The following is a 15,686-nucleotide window of genomic DNA, read 5'->3' on the forward strand; positions in this document are numbered from 1 at the left end:
TGTTTGTCTAATACTGCTCTATAATCATCCAAAAATCGCAAACCTGCAACTTGTGGTTTCGCGGCACGGTAATTAACGCTGTTACTCGCGCATCCGCGCACAGTGGATGAATGCGCGCCGCGTGTTGGCCTAATGCGGTGATCACGGCTGGATATATTCCATATATACAATATCAAATGTTTCCGCACAATACAACAGTAGTGATTATAACGCGCTGACTTAATTCTGCGTCACTCTTTGATATTCTACATATTTTCGACAGTTAATCCACGCTCATTCTATTGCAAAATTAAATAATTGGCTAGAAGAAACCGGCGGCCAAACTTGGCCGACTGAAAAAGTAGCACTGGCGGTCATTCAAGCACTACTTAGCGGCCATGGCCGCTAGCTGCTTTAAGGCTTGTACTACTAACTACAATAGTCGATATAGGCCTACCAGCACATTAATGAACTGGAAAAGGTGGCAAAACCTTGGAATGTTTAAAACGTGCCTGAATAATAGATCATGTAGTAAGCTATATGTCTGTAGTTAGCACGGCCATAAAACCGAATTTGATAAGATCACCTCTGTTTATGATGATGTCCTTTTGAAAAGTGGTTTAATGGCAAAAGTTTGCTACAATCCTGCTAACACCTCACGGTGTTAAGCAGGATTGAAAAAGGAGTCAAAAATTTTTATGGTTTAATTCTCCTTTCAGCTTGCAGGTTGACATCAACATCGGTAGAGAATTGTTTAGACTTATTTCTATACATTTTCCACCCCATCACAGGTTGCGTAAGATTTTCAACCTCAATCCTATTTATCTAAGCCATTGCTGCGCTCCAAATATTCCAAACATAATTATCCCCCCACAATAAATCAATATTACAGGCTAACAATGAACCATCTCGGTTTGATTGCAATTGCAGAGTGAAATCTGATTGCCCTTTGAATTGACAATGTTTGTAAAAGGCCATTATTTATAAAGCTACCATTGACACGGCTCAAAGGTCCTCTAAAGCTCGTTTCAACAATCATAGATGTTCCTTCACAGATAGGTCTAAACGTAATTCTACTAAACTATCTAAGGTGGTTTGTTACCTCAAGGACAAGGGTGTTGATCCCAAAATGTCATGGTACATGCACATTGCACAGTTATGCTCGCCCACAGTGATTTTAAGAGTTAAGTAAAGCTTTCCGTGACACCACGGAGTATTAAACACGGGCCGGTGGAGTGAGGCACCATTCCACTCACTGAGTATACACTCAAATCGCGAAAGTAGTATAGTATCGTTCCTGTCGCCATTACTCTAACAAAAACGTAGCTCCATTATCGCGATTAAAAAGTATCGTGTTTGTAGTGGCACTACAAAAGTAGTGCTCTAGTAACTGTGTTCTAAAAGTAGTTTGCTACTGCCCACCTCTGCAGGTCTGCGACAATTTGATGTATTGATTCAATTCTGATTCAGAGACGGCGTTTTTTGAAGACGACCAAAATTCTAAAAGAATTCTTGAAAATCCCCCAATGGCTGCTGTTTTTTCTCACAGTAGTTGCATCGTTCATCTGATTAATGCCCAAGTAAAAGCAGAAACATCTGTGCCTTGTATTGTTATTGCTTTAATTGCGTTGCAAAATGCTAATTTATAAAGGTGCAAAATGCGACATTTTACATATTCTTGAAGCTGTTGTTTGACTTGATTTTAACTTGCAACTGAACTGTTAGAATGTAAATCACTCTAAATCATCAGATTCAATATAATTCTCTAAAACTGAAGCGACCTTGAGATTTTCGAGAATTCGGTTTTAACAAACAATTATATGTGAAGAAAGGCGTTCTTCCCGGCTATCAGCACAAGGCTGATTACTCACTAGCACAGCGAGCAGCAGTAACGCTTCGCTAACCAGAACGGTGTAGCTTCCACGCTAGCCATAAAGACCTCCAATTAAACGTTTAAGTTATTTTGGCAGCCGATTGTAGCATCGAATAGACAGCGATAGACACGTGTTTCGCCCATGAGGCTGGGCTCATCAGTATCGCACCGTATTCTTGCCACTTGAGTAATCGACCGCCGCTTTACCAGTCAGTTTAACTCTTATCTTTGTGGAAAGAAAGAGCCAACAAAACCAGCAGGTGCCTGGGGTGGGTTATGTGAAGAAAGGCGTTCTTCCCGGCTATCAGCACAAGGCTGATTACTCACTAGCACAGCGAGCAGCAGTAACGCTTCGCTAACCAGAACGGTGTAGCTTCCACGCTAGCCATAAAGACCTCCAATTAAACGTTTAAGTTATTTTGGCAGCCGATTGTAGCATCGAATAGACAGCGATAGACACGTGTTTCGCCCATGAGGCTGGGCTCATCAGTATCGCACCGTATTCTTGCCACTTGAGTAATCGACCGCCGCTTTACCAGTCAGTTTAACTCTTATCTTTGTGGAAAGAAAGAGCCAACAAAACCAGCAGGTGCCTGGGGTGGGTTATGTGAAGAAAGGCGTTCTTCCCGGCTATCAGCACAAGGCTGATTACTCACTAGCACAGCGAGCAGCAGTAACGCTTCGCTAACCAGAACGGTGTAGCTTCCACGCTAGCCATAAAGACCTCCAATTAAACGTTTAAGTTATTTTGGCAGCCGATTGTAGCATCGAATAGACAGCGATAGACACGTGTTTCGCCCATGAGGCTGGGCTCATCAGTATCGCACCGTATTCTTGCCACTTGAGTAATCGACCGCCGCTTTACCAGTCAGTTTAACTCTTATCTTTGTGGAAAGAAAGAGCCAACAAAACCAGCAGGTGCCTGGGGTGGGTTATGTGAAGAAAGGCGTTCTTCCCGGCTATCAGCACAAGGCTGATTACTCACTAGCACAGCGAGCAGCAGTAACGCTTCGCTAACCAGAACGGTGTAGCTTCCACGCTAGCCATAAAGACCTCCAATAAGACCTCCTATTCGATGCTACAATCGGCTGCCAAAATAACTTAAACGTTTAATTGGAGGTCTTTATGGCTAGCGTGGAAGCTACACCGTTCTGGTTAGCGAAGCGTTACTGCTGCTCGCTGTGCTAGTGAGTAATCAGCCTTGTGCTGATAGCCGGGAAGAACGCCTTTCTTCACATAACCCACCCCAGGCACCTGCTGGTTTTGTTGGCTCTTTCTTTCCACAAAGATAAGAGTTAAACTGACTGGTAAAGCGGCGGTCGATTACTCAAGTGGCAAGAATACGGTGCGATACTGATGAGCCCAGCCTCATGGGCGAAACACGTGTCTATCGCTGTCTATTCGATGCTACAATCGGCTGCCAAAATAACTAAAACAATTATATATTAATCATGAAACGCTGTTTCATCATCATTCAACTTCGGTTTTGTCCGTACTAGTGGGGGATGGCCGATTCTTTCCTTGCAGCAATTGCCTTCACTCCTATTCTCCATCTAGTTCTGTCCATCGCATCAGTCCGAGCTTGTCTGCCTCATTCTTCACCTGTTCTTTTTTGATGTCCCCACTTCCTCTTCCCATCTAACTTCAAAATCAATGCCTTTAAAGAAAACTTTCTCCCTCCTTAGTACATAGTACATGCCCATACCATCTTACTCTATTTTTCCTTGCAAGTTGTTCAATACGGTAGTCTCCTTCAGCTCTTCGGTTTTTTTTCTCTGCACGTTTTTACCCCACACATTGCTCTCACCATTGCCCTTTCTGTTCTTCACAGAATTGCAAGTTCACTTTCTCTTAGCACTCATGTCTCACTGCCGTACAATATTGCAGGCCGTACACAACTCTGATAGACTTCCCCTATTATTTTTAACAAAACTGTTTTCCGTATAGTATTTTCTCCACCCTGTTTGACAGTGATATAATGGAACTAGGTTTTTACTTAATTGATCTCTCCCCTAAGTAATCTCTATTATTATTCTTTTAAATATAAAGAGGGCGCCGTGAGATTTAGTTATTTTAATCATGAAATGTGGAGGATCAACAGTTGTTATTTAACATTATAATCCCATCTTGTGAAAATCCAAGACTAAATAGTGTATTCAAATGCGCTCAATGGAAAAAGTTTACTGTTTCATTAGGAACTATATCATGTGATAATCGGTCGATTGAAGTGTTTTATAATATGCCTTCACTGTTTGGAACTCTTCGAACGGCTTTGTTTCAACCCGTTTATATGAAAGAACATGACAATTTACAACAATTCAAACCTTTTCATATCAACAGTTCAAATGGAAAATTTTACTTAAGGTTACCAGATAATCAAAGAGTGGATAATAATTACATGGTACAAATATGGAGTTACGGCACGAGGGGTGTTCGCACAACAGCATACTTCAACTTCAGCATATGCAGTGATTCCAAGTTACCAACTACATTGAACATTGTTTTGCCCTCAATGTTTGCATTTGTGATACTTGTTTTTACTGTGGCTGGAATATACTTCCACTGGAATAGAAAGTCTGCAACTCACAGGTGTTGGAAAGATGAACAGCCCCCTACTAATATTCAAAATGATAGAACAGAATGTCTGCAAAGACAGTTCACCAATGATCTTGTTAATAATGTTCAAACACTTGAAAGATCTGTCTCAGTTTACATCATTTTTTTGGATGATCACACAAAACATAGAAAAGTGGTTTTAGATTTTGCAAACTATCTTCATGGCGATTTGCATTTTGATGTAATTTGTGAACTCTATGAGACAGAGCTAATCTCGGCAGATCCTCTTACATGGATGGAAAAAAGTTTAGCTGAATGCGATAAGGTTATTGTAATTTGGTCTCCTGAAGCAGCCAAGAAATGGAACGTGTGTAATAACATTGAAGTTCAGCAGGATATGTTTACTCCCATATTAAAACGAATTAAAAAAGATATGTTTCGAGACAAAAATGTTGGAAAGTATTATTTTGCTTATTTTGACTATTGCACCAAAAATGACATTCCTGATATATTCAGAGAAACTTCCGTGTTTCATTTTAAGCTTATGAAACAATTTGAAGAACTTTATTTTAGATTACAAGGAATTGAGATGTATATGCCTGGAGCTGTGATCAGAAAAGAAGAAATTGCCTTTGATCGTTATTTTGACCCAAATGTTACCACATATGGCCCTTCTCTGGAAACGTCTATATGCGAAATGTGTGCTTATGTTAAAGAAAATCCTGATTGGCATCTACAGCAAAGTTGTATTGGTTTCACTGATTTAAATTTATTTGATTTCTCATTTGCTGACGATTTTATGATTTCTCAAGTGCGTATTGGTGTTAATTTAACACCACCAATGTTTGAAAAGTTACATGTGAAACACGACCAACACACTCACTTGGATGATGAAGATTCTGGTTTCCAAAGTGCTTTGAGTTGTAAAGAGAGTCATGAAAAGCTTAATAAAAAGCCGACATCATCACATACGTATGGCAAGCATGAAAGTTCTCAATCAACTGCATCAAGTTCATTTGTTGAACAGTTTCCTGTGTTGGATGGATTATTCCAGCAGAAAAGCTGCTTCAATCCAAGGGCAGACAGTGGGTTTTCTACTTCAGTTTCGGACTCAAACTATGACGACCAACTGCATGATGCTTGTTTATGCACAGACAAATGGTTTCAGCTGGGAAGCTATAATGGACGGGTGCACAGTGACCTTGAGCTTTTAATGCAGGATGAGTCTGATGAAGTTTTTTCTGAAAATCTACCTTCAATGAAGCTTGTTCCTCTGGACATGGAATCTAATGCCATGGACTCTCTTGCAGCAATAAATAAACTTACTTCAAATTTGTGTTAGTTATGTTTTCCTAGAGAGTTTAAAATTATACTCTTGAGGATGAATAAAGGTAAAGATCCCACAGAAAAGGTCGTTCAGAAATTGATGGAGATGATACTTGGTCTAAATGGTTTGTTTGATGTTAACATTTGCTCATTTGATGATGCTGAGGTTTACGTGGTGGTTATTTTTTTTCTAACAAACTTTCTGCTATTGTTGAAAGGGAAATGCTTGGGTTGTATGGTGATGATGGTCTGGCTATTTTATGTACCTGTACCAGTAATTTATCTTGCCCCAAAGTTGACCATTTGCAAATATTTAATCGTTCAAACAACGTGGCATAGGTATTACTGTTGAAACTGGTTTTATTGAAAGTGATTTTCTTGATGTGACTTTGAATCTGTTATGTGGTAAATTCTGGCCTTATCGAAAACCAACAGTGATCCAATTTATATCCATGCCCAGACTAATCATCCACCTAACATTAAGAAACAAATCCGTACCATGTTATCAAAGCGATTATTTTGCGTTGCCACATCCTTTGGCAAGGACATTTCATTCATTCATTTTATTTTTTGTCATTAACGCGTCCCGGACGAAAAAGATGCAGTACTACAGGCCTTAAAACTCGTATTTTTTTTCGGCAGCCATCATGACCTACCGCGAGCTCCTTCTCGGCAGCCAAATCTGCACGCTTTGGAGGCCAAAATACAAATAATGATAGCACAAGTCAAGTAAATAGACTTAAACTTGCTACAATGCTAAAATGATCACTTAGCGTTGTTGAAGTCTGGGCGACGTCATGCAACAGAAGCGTTTTATTATGCAATAACTGCTTTATCGGAATTGTAATCTAGTATAGCTGGTCTGCGAGGCTATCTAACGACACAAAATTGTTTCAGCTGCTCAGTAAATTGTTTCAACTGCATTGCAGAATACCGTCTTTCATAAAATCTAACCATTTACGCCGTTATGATGTCACCATTGGGGGTGTGAAGTCACTAACCCATAGCGGGAACATTTTTCAACCACGGATGTCAACTAACTCAATTCTCCTTTTTAACAACAATTCAATGTCCGACAACATTGCATCAACATAAAAATGACAATATTGCCAGCCAATGTAAATTAGCACTTCAGATTAACACTTTGTTAAAATAAACGTCGGGAATTACAAACAAGACTTACTCAAACATGCAAATGCGCAAAGCTTTTTAAAAACTTTTTTCTAGATCAGGGGTCACCAACCTTTTTTGCATGCGGGCCACTTTGGCACTAAGGAAAGCTGTGGCGGGTCGCACTAATAAAATTTTAGGTAAGTTGACTCTTATGCTAGAAAAGAATGCATTTTGTACCCAGTGTCCAGCGTTACATGTTCTTAATGGAAAATACCTTGTCAAGACACGTTTCTTGTACAATTTTTATCAGGCACTTTTTGACTCTGCCGCTCTCACATATAAACTGAGCCACACAAAATCTTGCTCTCACAGCTGACTCGCTGACATCTCGCAAATTCACAAACACGCTTTGCTGGTGAGAAAGATTTCTTTTCAAAGTAGCAATTTTTTGATTACATACTTCTTCGCTTAGCAACTTGAACTCATCATGGCAACTTTCGTAATGGCATTTTACGTTGTACTCTTTCTGTATGTTTACTTCATTGCATATTAGACAGGTTGCTTTACTTTTGTTAAAAACAAAAAAGTAATCATTCATCTAACTTTCATTGAAACTTCTGCCTTCTTCAGTTTATTTAAGCTTCCTATTGTTAGTCTGCGGACCATTGGTGGTTTGCTACGACTGCACAGGTGGTCCATGGCGATATGACAAGAAATTAAAAAGTCACACATATACGTTGTACAGTACTTACCCTGTCAAAGATAATTGCCGCAGTTCTTTACAACTTAAATGATTTTGAAAGCTTTTGCTATCCAGTATCATAAATCTTATTTGTTGCACCTTCGTTGCAGTTAAAAAGTTGTTTATGAAAAATCAGTGGTCCGTATCCCAAAAAATTTCTCAAATAGTGGTCCGTGGATGTTGGTAGCGCTATCATGAATGACATGACTTATAAGAAATTTTGTGGTAGGCTATGCACTGTACTGACAACTTGTTAACAATTTTTTTGTAGGTGTTTTTTTGCTTTTTTTTAACTGTTCAACTCAACAACACCCGCTCGACCTGTGCCCGAGCTTTCCAAAATATCAAAACGATTATGGCGCAACAAGGAGTTTTCGTCATTGTTTTTCAACTGCCCGGATGCATAATAATTCCACTTTGTACGCGTTTTAATCAACCACTGGGACAGTGTGGCTGGACATCGCATAACTTTAAGCGACCTCCACCTAGAACTACAATCTGATTGGTCGGTCGGTGGAATCCTATGCAAAGTAAAATTATGCTTCCCGGAAAGTATTTTTTGCCTTCATGCTCCTTAACTCCTCAATAAAAGCATTTTTGGTTATACTTGTACGCTGATACCTTCCGCGGGCTGCACATAACAGCGTGGCGGCCGCCAGTTGGTGACCCTTGTTCTAGATCATATAATAGGCGGAAAATTTGTCTTGTGTTTGTTCAGTTATGTTTGTCTAATACTGCTCTATAATCATCCAAAAATCGCAAACCTGCAACTTGTGGTTTCGCGGCACGGTAATTAACGCTGTTACTCGCGCATCCGCGCACAGTGGATGAATGCGCGCCGCGTGTTGGCCTAATGCGGTGATCACGGCTGGATATATTCCATATATACAATATCAAATGTTTCCGCACAATACAACAGTAGTGATTATAACGCGCTGACTTAATTCTGCGTCACTCTTTGATATTCTACATATTTTCGACAGTTAATCCACGCTCATTCTATTGCAAAATTAAATAATTGGCTAGAAGAAACCGGCGGCCAAACTTGGCCGACTGAAAAAGTAGCACTGGCGGTCATTCAAGCACTACTTAGCGGCCATGGCCGCTAGCTGCTTTAAGGCTTGTACTACTAACTACAATAGTCGATATAGGCCTACCAGCACATTAATGAACTGGAAAAGGTGGCAAAACCTTGGAATGTTTAAAACGTGCCTGAATAATAGATCATGTAGTAAGCTATATGTCTGTAGTTAGCACGGCCATAAAACCGAATTTGATAAGATCACCTCTGTTTATGATGATGCCCTTTTGAAAAGTGGTTTAATGGCAAAAGTTTGCTACAATCCTGCTAACACCTCACGGTGTTAAGCAGGATTGAAAAAGGAGTCAAAAATTTTTATGGTTTAATTCTCCTTTCAGCTTGCAGGTTGACATCAACATCGGTAGAGAATTGTTTAGACTTATTTCTATACATTTTCCACCCCATCACAGGTTGCGTAAGATTTTCAACCTCAATCCTATTTATCTAAGCCATTGCTGCGCTCCAAATATTCCAAACATAATTATCCCCCCACAATAAATCAATATTACAGGCTAACAATGAACCATCTCGGTTTGATTGCAATTGCAGAGTGAAATCTGATTGCCCTTTGAATTGACAATGTTTGTAAAAGGCCATTATTTATAAAGCTACCATTGACACGGCTCAAAGGTCCTCTAAAGCTCGTTTCAACAATCATAGATGTTCCTTCACAGATAGGTCTAAACGTAATTCTACTAAACTATCTAAGGTGGTTTGTTACCTCAAGGACAAGGGTGTTGATCCCAAAATGTCATGGTACATGCACATTGCACAGTTATGCTCGCCCACAGTGATTTTAAGAGTTAAGTAAAGCTTTCCGTGACACCACGGAGTATTAAACACGGGCCGGTGGAGTGAGGCACCATTCCACTCACTGAGTATACACTCAAATCGCGAAAGTAGTATAGTATCGTTCCTGTCGCCATTACTCTAACAAAAACGTAGCTCCATTATCGCGATTAAAAAGTATCGTGTTTGTAGTGGCACTACAAAAGTAGTGCTCTAGTAACTGTGTTCTAAAAGTAGTTTGCTACTGCCCACCTCTGCAGGTCTGCGACAATTTGATGTATTGATTCAATTCTGATTCAGAGACGGCGTTTTTTGAAGACGACCAAAATTCTAAAAGAATTCTTGAAAATCCCCCAATGGCTGCTGTTTTTTCTCACAGTAGTTGCATCGTTCATCTGATTAATGCCCAAGTAAAAGCAGAAACATCTGTGCCTTGTATTGTTATTGCTTTAATTGCGTTGCAAAATGCTAATTTATAAAGGTGCAAAATGCGACATTTTACATATTCTTGAAGCTGTTGTTTGACTTGATTTTAACTTGCAACTGAACTGTTAGAATGTAAATCACTCTAAATCATCAGATTCAATATAATTCTCTAAAACTGAAGCGACCTTGAGATTTTCGAGAATTCGGTTTTAACAAACAATTATATATTAATCATGAAACGCTGTTTCATCATCATTCAACTTCGGTTTTGTCCGTACTAGTGGGGGATGGCCGATTCTTTCCTTGCAGCAATTGCCTTCACTCCTATTCTCCATCTAGTTCTGTCCATCGCATCAGTCCGAGCTTGTCTGCCTCATTCTTCACCTGTTCTTTTTTGATGTCCCCACTTCCTCTTCCCATCTAACTTCAAAATCAATGCCTTTAAAGAAAACTTTCTCCCTCCTTAGTACATAGTACATGCCCATACCATCTTACTCTATTTTTCCTTGCAAGTTGTTCAATACGGTAGTCTCCTTCAGCTCTTCGGTTTTTTTTCTCTGCACGTTTTTACCCCACACATTGCTCTCACCATTGCCCTTTCTGTTCTTCACAGAATTGCAAGTTCACTTTCTCTTAGCACTCATGTCTCACTGCCGTACAATATTGCAGGCCGTACACAACTCTGATAGACTTCCCCTTTTATTTTTAACAAAACTGTTTTCCGTATAGTATTTTCTCCACCCTGTTTGACAGTGATATAATGGAACTAGGTTTTTACTTAATTGATCTCTCCCCTAAGTAATCTCTATTATTATTCTTTTAAATATAAAGAGGGCGCCGTGAGATTTAGTTATTTTAATCATGAAATGCGTTTGTACCAAGTTGGTCGTTTCCAAAAAAGCTGTTTATGAATTGGAGTGTCTCCAAATTGGGCCATTCTGTACCTCTGCTTAGCCGAAAGATTGTTTATAAACCATATTTGTCTACTTTGGTTTCAAATCAGTGTTTCAAAATTAGAGTTTCGAAAACTCACTTTTTATACTTTTACCTAGTCCACTTCAGCATTTTTTACAGTTTTTGTTGCTCATTATCTCTAACCACTTATTTGCTACAGATTTTATATTGTTAAAGAATAAGCCTATCACAATCAGAGCAGAAGCATCTTCATTCAATTCACTCATAGCCTGTCATTCATTCATAGCTTTCATCCAATTTATTATTCACAATGCAGTTTTAAATTATGACTTGCTTAAATTAAGTGCAGTTTTAACAATGGTCACATTTAAGATAATAGCCAGGCTTTGTTGGTTTGATCTGCACTTACTATTTAGTTTTGCACCTAAGGATGTTCTTTTTTGCACCGTTTTGATAACTTCCTATTTTTATGCATGCTAAAAATTTGACAACATTGATAAATGTAAGCATTATTTTAGTTCTTTATAGCTGTCCAGAGATTTAAAAAATTGTAGTGAAATAATTTTATATCAACTCAGTTTCTTAATCGTATATTTTGTATTGGTTTGTGTGCAGTATTGTTTTGGCATTACCGCTTACCAGGTCCTTTATAGTATTGATTTTTGTATGCAATTGACTTTTCTATGACCGAATAAAAATGTATGATATATATTTTTTTACCAACCTTGAATTGATATCTCTTTGGCTCTTTTTGCATTCATTTCCTCATACTTGTTTACATCATTATGGTAACTGTTAGTCTTTGAGACAATCTGGGTTAGATGAATATAACTTGCTTGAATATTCACTATTCCAATGCAATTGATGCATGTTAACCATTTTATAGAAGTTGGATAGGCCTATTTTTTAAATTTTAAGCTCAATTTAACAGTGACAATTTGTGAAACGATTTTGCAAAGTTTGCAGTTTTTTTAACAGTATTTTGTTGCACCATTATGTGATGGTAAATCTAATAGTGTGCTTTTTGCTGCCAAAATATCTAGCTACTGTATTATGTCCTACGCTGCTACATAATCGAAATCAGGTTGAGAGCTATACAAGCTATTGTTACAATATTACATAAATGTGTATCTTAAAGGTGTAAAGATTTGTACTTTTTTCTGCTTTGCTAGCTGGGTTTTTTTTCGGTCGTTTATCGGTCATTGACCGATTTTTTAGAAAAATGTCTGAAAAAAATATTGTCAATTCGGTCAAAATGTCCGAAAAAATATAATATAGTCCAGGCCTCGAAATATCCGGCGGTCATGGCGAACATGACCTCCGGAATGACCTCGAATGTCTGCCGAAGCCGACTCATTGGTCGGTCATAAATGACCGCCGCAAAATTCTTGACAAAAATAGAGCTAATGCAGCAAAATATATTTTAAATTTGAATTGTTACAATTGTTTGTTTAACGCGAACAAATACGGAGCTGAAACAATAATAGTATAGGCAATTGCTTTAAACATCACATTAGAGTGGCGTGGTTAACGAGCTGATGGCAAAAGTAGCCATTTTTACATCATTTCAACGCCTTGCAATGTTACCTTGAAATAAAGTTGTCTGAACTTTTCGGCAGAATATGTATTCTAATTTTAACGATGAGGATTATTGCGTTACATTGATCGTTTGTTAAAAAAAAAACGTCACAGAGAAGCAAGTCTCAGCTGGGTTCCGCACGTGCTTAGGCGAATGTGGCGACCTTATTCACGCTGATACTGATAGAAATAGAATTTCTGCACTGCGCCAGCAGTGATCGCTTGGCACAACGATTCTATAACGCGAAAACCACGGAATAAGTGATCGTAGTTGCTTTTATAATAAGGAAATTTGGATTGTTGTTTTCAATTGTGTCTATTGCGTCATTACACGACTGTCATTAACGCACTGATTTATTTGCAAGCAATCTGCTCCAGTACACTTCAGGGTCGGTTACTTAAACCATCAACCATTACAGAGTTATTCTGTTGCAGAAAATCTTCTTCTACAAACACGACTACACAATACTGATAGTGTGATTTTGTGCAAAACCTACATGCAAAAAATATGTCCGGTTGAGATATTAAATGTCCGCTGAAAGGGCTAGTCCGGTAGGACATGCTTGACCGCCGGAAAAAAGTACAAATTTCGAGGCCTGTAGTCAATTTGGTCTAAATGTCCGAAAAAAAAACGTTTCTCAGCAAAACTTAATGTTGTAGTTAGTCAGGAAGTGCAAATTTTGGTTTGTATCAGCTACTTGAAAGGAAACATTTTCATCAGAAAAAATAACCGAAATAAATAAAAAATGACCAAATTTTTTCAAGTCATTTCGGACAAATGACCGAAAAGCCTCAGCGAAAAAAAAACTCAGTTTGCTAGTGAGCTATAAAATGCACAGTATGATGTTGTTTGATCAATTGTGAATTCTTACTGTAATTTTGTGCAAAGAGACTACACTACAGTTAAAGTAGTGGTTTTCACTGGTTTTGTACAAAATTTTCCAACAACCATGATACTTGCAATCAATGAACTTTAAGCGATTTGGGCATTTATATTCAAGCGTTCCATGTTTTATGCAAATTACGCATCATAATTTTACAGCTGTATCCTTTTCCAATAAGAAAAGCTTTTATTTTTACATAATAAACATGTGCAAATGTGTTAAAAGTTGCCAAGTTATCAACTTATTGGTGTATGTAAAACTATAATCTTCTGCAAAAAAGTATGTAATACTGCTACTCAAACATATGTGCAGTTGATTAATTGGTACACAGTGATTGGATGATTTTACTAATGTGATAGCACTCAGTCACAGATATATGATACAAAAAAACTAAAGTTAAGTAGCCTATTCTGATAGAGAGGAGGATAATTTGCTGAACATTAATATTTTTTATCATCTTTAAAAGTTAAAATTGTTGTGTAGAATCTGTAGATGAGTGATTAACTTGCTTGCATTGGTAGAATGCTTGTACAGGCTGCTTTCTTTGTTCATACTAATTGCCAGTGTTTTTGCAGGTACGATAGGTCAATTGATTACAGTTGAAATAAGTATTAAAATATATCTTGTCTGAGTCTTAAAACGTATCATCAACGACTCAACGTATCGTCTGTGGAGGGTGAGATTTGTCTGGTTTTGTAATGTCTGCTTTTTAAGGGTGTCTGTCTATGAAGAGGATGATGAGGGTTCTAGATACAGCATCTCCCATAGGTAGATCGTTAACTTGGCTATAGAACTTCTTCTTGAATGTGAAGATGTTGTTCTGAAGGTTAATCTAGAGAAGGGAGCCAATCTCTTCTGGGTGGAATGGGCTGCAAATCTGTGTTTTTCCAGTTCTCATAAACGAAGTACAACAAAATAACAAAAATCTGAACCTTACCACCCCAGGGTTCGATCTTAGCGCTGGTCCTCTGGCCAATGTCTAGTGCGAGTTCCCCGCGGACCAGTACGAATCGTTTCGCACTGGTCCGACTGTCCAGTGCGAAAATATCATCGCATTATGTCGTTTGAACGTTTAGTGCGTGGTTCTCGTTTGCGCTTCTATTCAAACAAGAAAACACGTGATCTGTGCGTGTTAAACTGTAAGAAAAAGGCAACAACATCACGTGTTAAATCATAAGAAAAAAGCAATCGCAACATCACGTGACGATATTAAATCGAAAGAAAAGCGGAATCGCAACAACACGTGAGCTCTGGTAGCCCAGTAGATTGAATGTCTTGCCTTAGAGATAAACTGTTGTTACTGTTATTGCCATTGTATATTTCCATGTTATTGCCACCATTCATCAGGCCGCAAAATATCCGGCGGTCATGACCGCCGGAATGAACTCGAATGTCTGCCGAAGCCGACTCATTGGTCGGTCATAAATGACCGCCGCAAAATTCTTGACAAAAAGAAAGCTAATGCTGCAAAAATATATTTTAAATTTAAATTGTTACAATTGTTTGTTTAACGCAAAAAAATACGAAGCTGAAACAATAATAGTACAGGCAATTGCTTTAAAGATCACATTAGAGTGGCGTGGTTAACGAGCTGATGGCAAAAGTAGCCATTTTTACATCATTTCAACCCTGTTTTTTTTTTTCGCTGACGCTTTTCGGTCATTTGTCCAAAATGACTTGAAAAAATTCGGTCATTTTGTCTGATGAAAATATTTCCTTTCAAGTAGCTGATACAAACCAAAATTTGCACTTCCTGACTTGACTAGCTGCAACATAGGCGCCAACTTTTTATGCTGTATTGATGCATAAAACAATAGATGAACTAGCGATCGGCAGCAGGACAACATTTTTTGAATGCAAACCGCAACAGCTTCGCGATAAATAATCACTAGAACGAGTAGGATGCTACAATTCCACACCAAACAAAATCTGTCATTTTTACATTGATTCAACGTCTGACGTTAAATCAATGTAAAAGTGACTGATTTTGCTGCCTGCGACATAGCAAAAATTTACCATTTTGTGTCGATTCAATGTCATCAGATGTTGAATGCACCCAAAAACAACATAATTTGCTACGTAGACGGAGCGTGCGTTTAGCTTTATGCGCTTGCAAACAGACTCGATGTTGCTTTCGAAAGTCGAAACGTCTGCAGTGAATTGTCGCGGCAGTGAATCGCTCGCTGTGAAAATGAACTTGAAGTCTCGGCACGACGTAACCACCAACCAACGGGCTGGTTCAAACCGCATTGCGCACACACGACATAATCAACGCAGTAACGGACTCACACAAACTGCATGGCGCACACACGACCGTTGCCATAGAAACCTGATCAAAGGCGGGGAATATGCGCATCTTTTGTTTCATCTGCAACGCTAAAACAGGTCAGTCATAAAGTTGAAAGCAGGTCAGTCATAAGTTGC

At 38.6% G+C, this 15,686-nt stretch overlaps 1 protein-coding gene across 1 annotated transcript; it reads left to right on the plus strand.

The window, feature by feature from the left end:
* Positions 1-4,091: 4,091 nt before the first annotated feature.
* LOC145766117 (uncharacterized) lies at positions 4,092-5,750 on the plus strand. Its single transcript, XM_082577775.1, has one exon. It carries the CDS (start codon positions 4,092-4,094, stop codon positions 5,748-5,750), a length of 1,659 nt encoding a protein of 552 aa, XP_082433901.1.
* Positions 5,751-15,686: the final 9,936 nt, after the last annotated feature.

The sequence above is a fragment of the Aplidium turbinatum genome, chromosome 3 (genome assembly GCF_918807975.1).
Source record: "Aplidium turbinatum chromosome 3, kaAplTurb1.1, whole genome shotgun sequence".
Taxonomy (NCBI): Eukaryota; Metazoa; Chordata; class Ascidiacea; order Aplousobranchia; family Polyclinidae; genus Aplidium; species Aplidium turbinatum.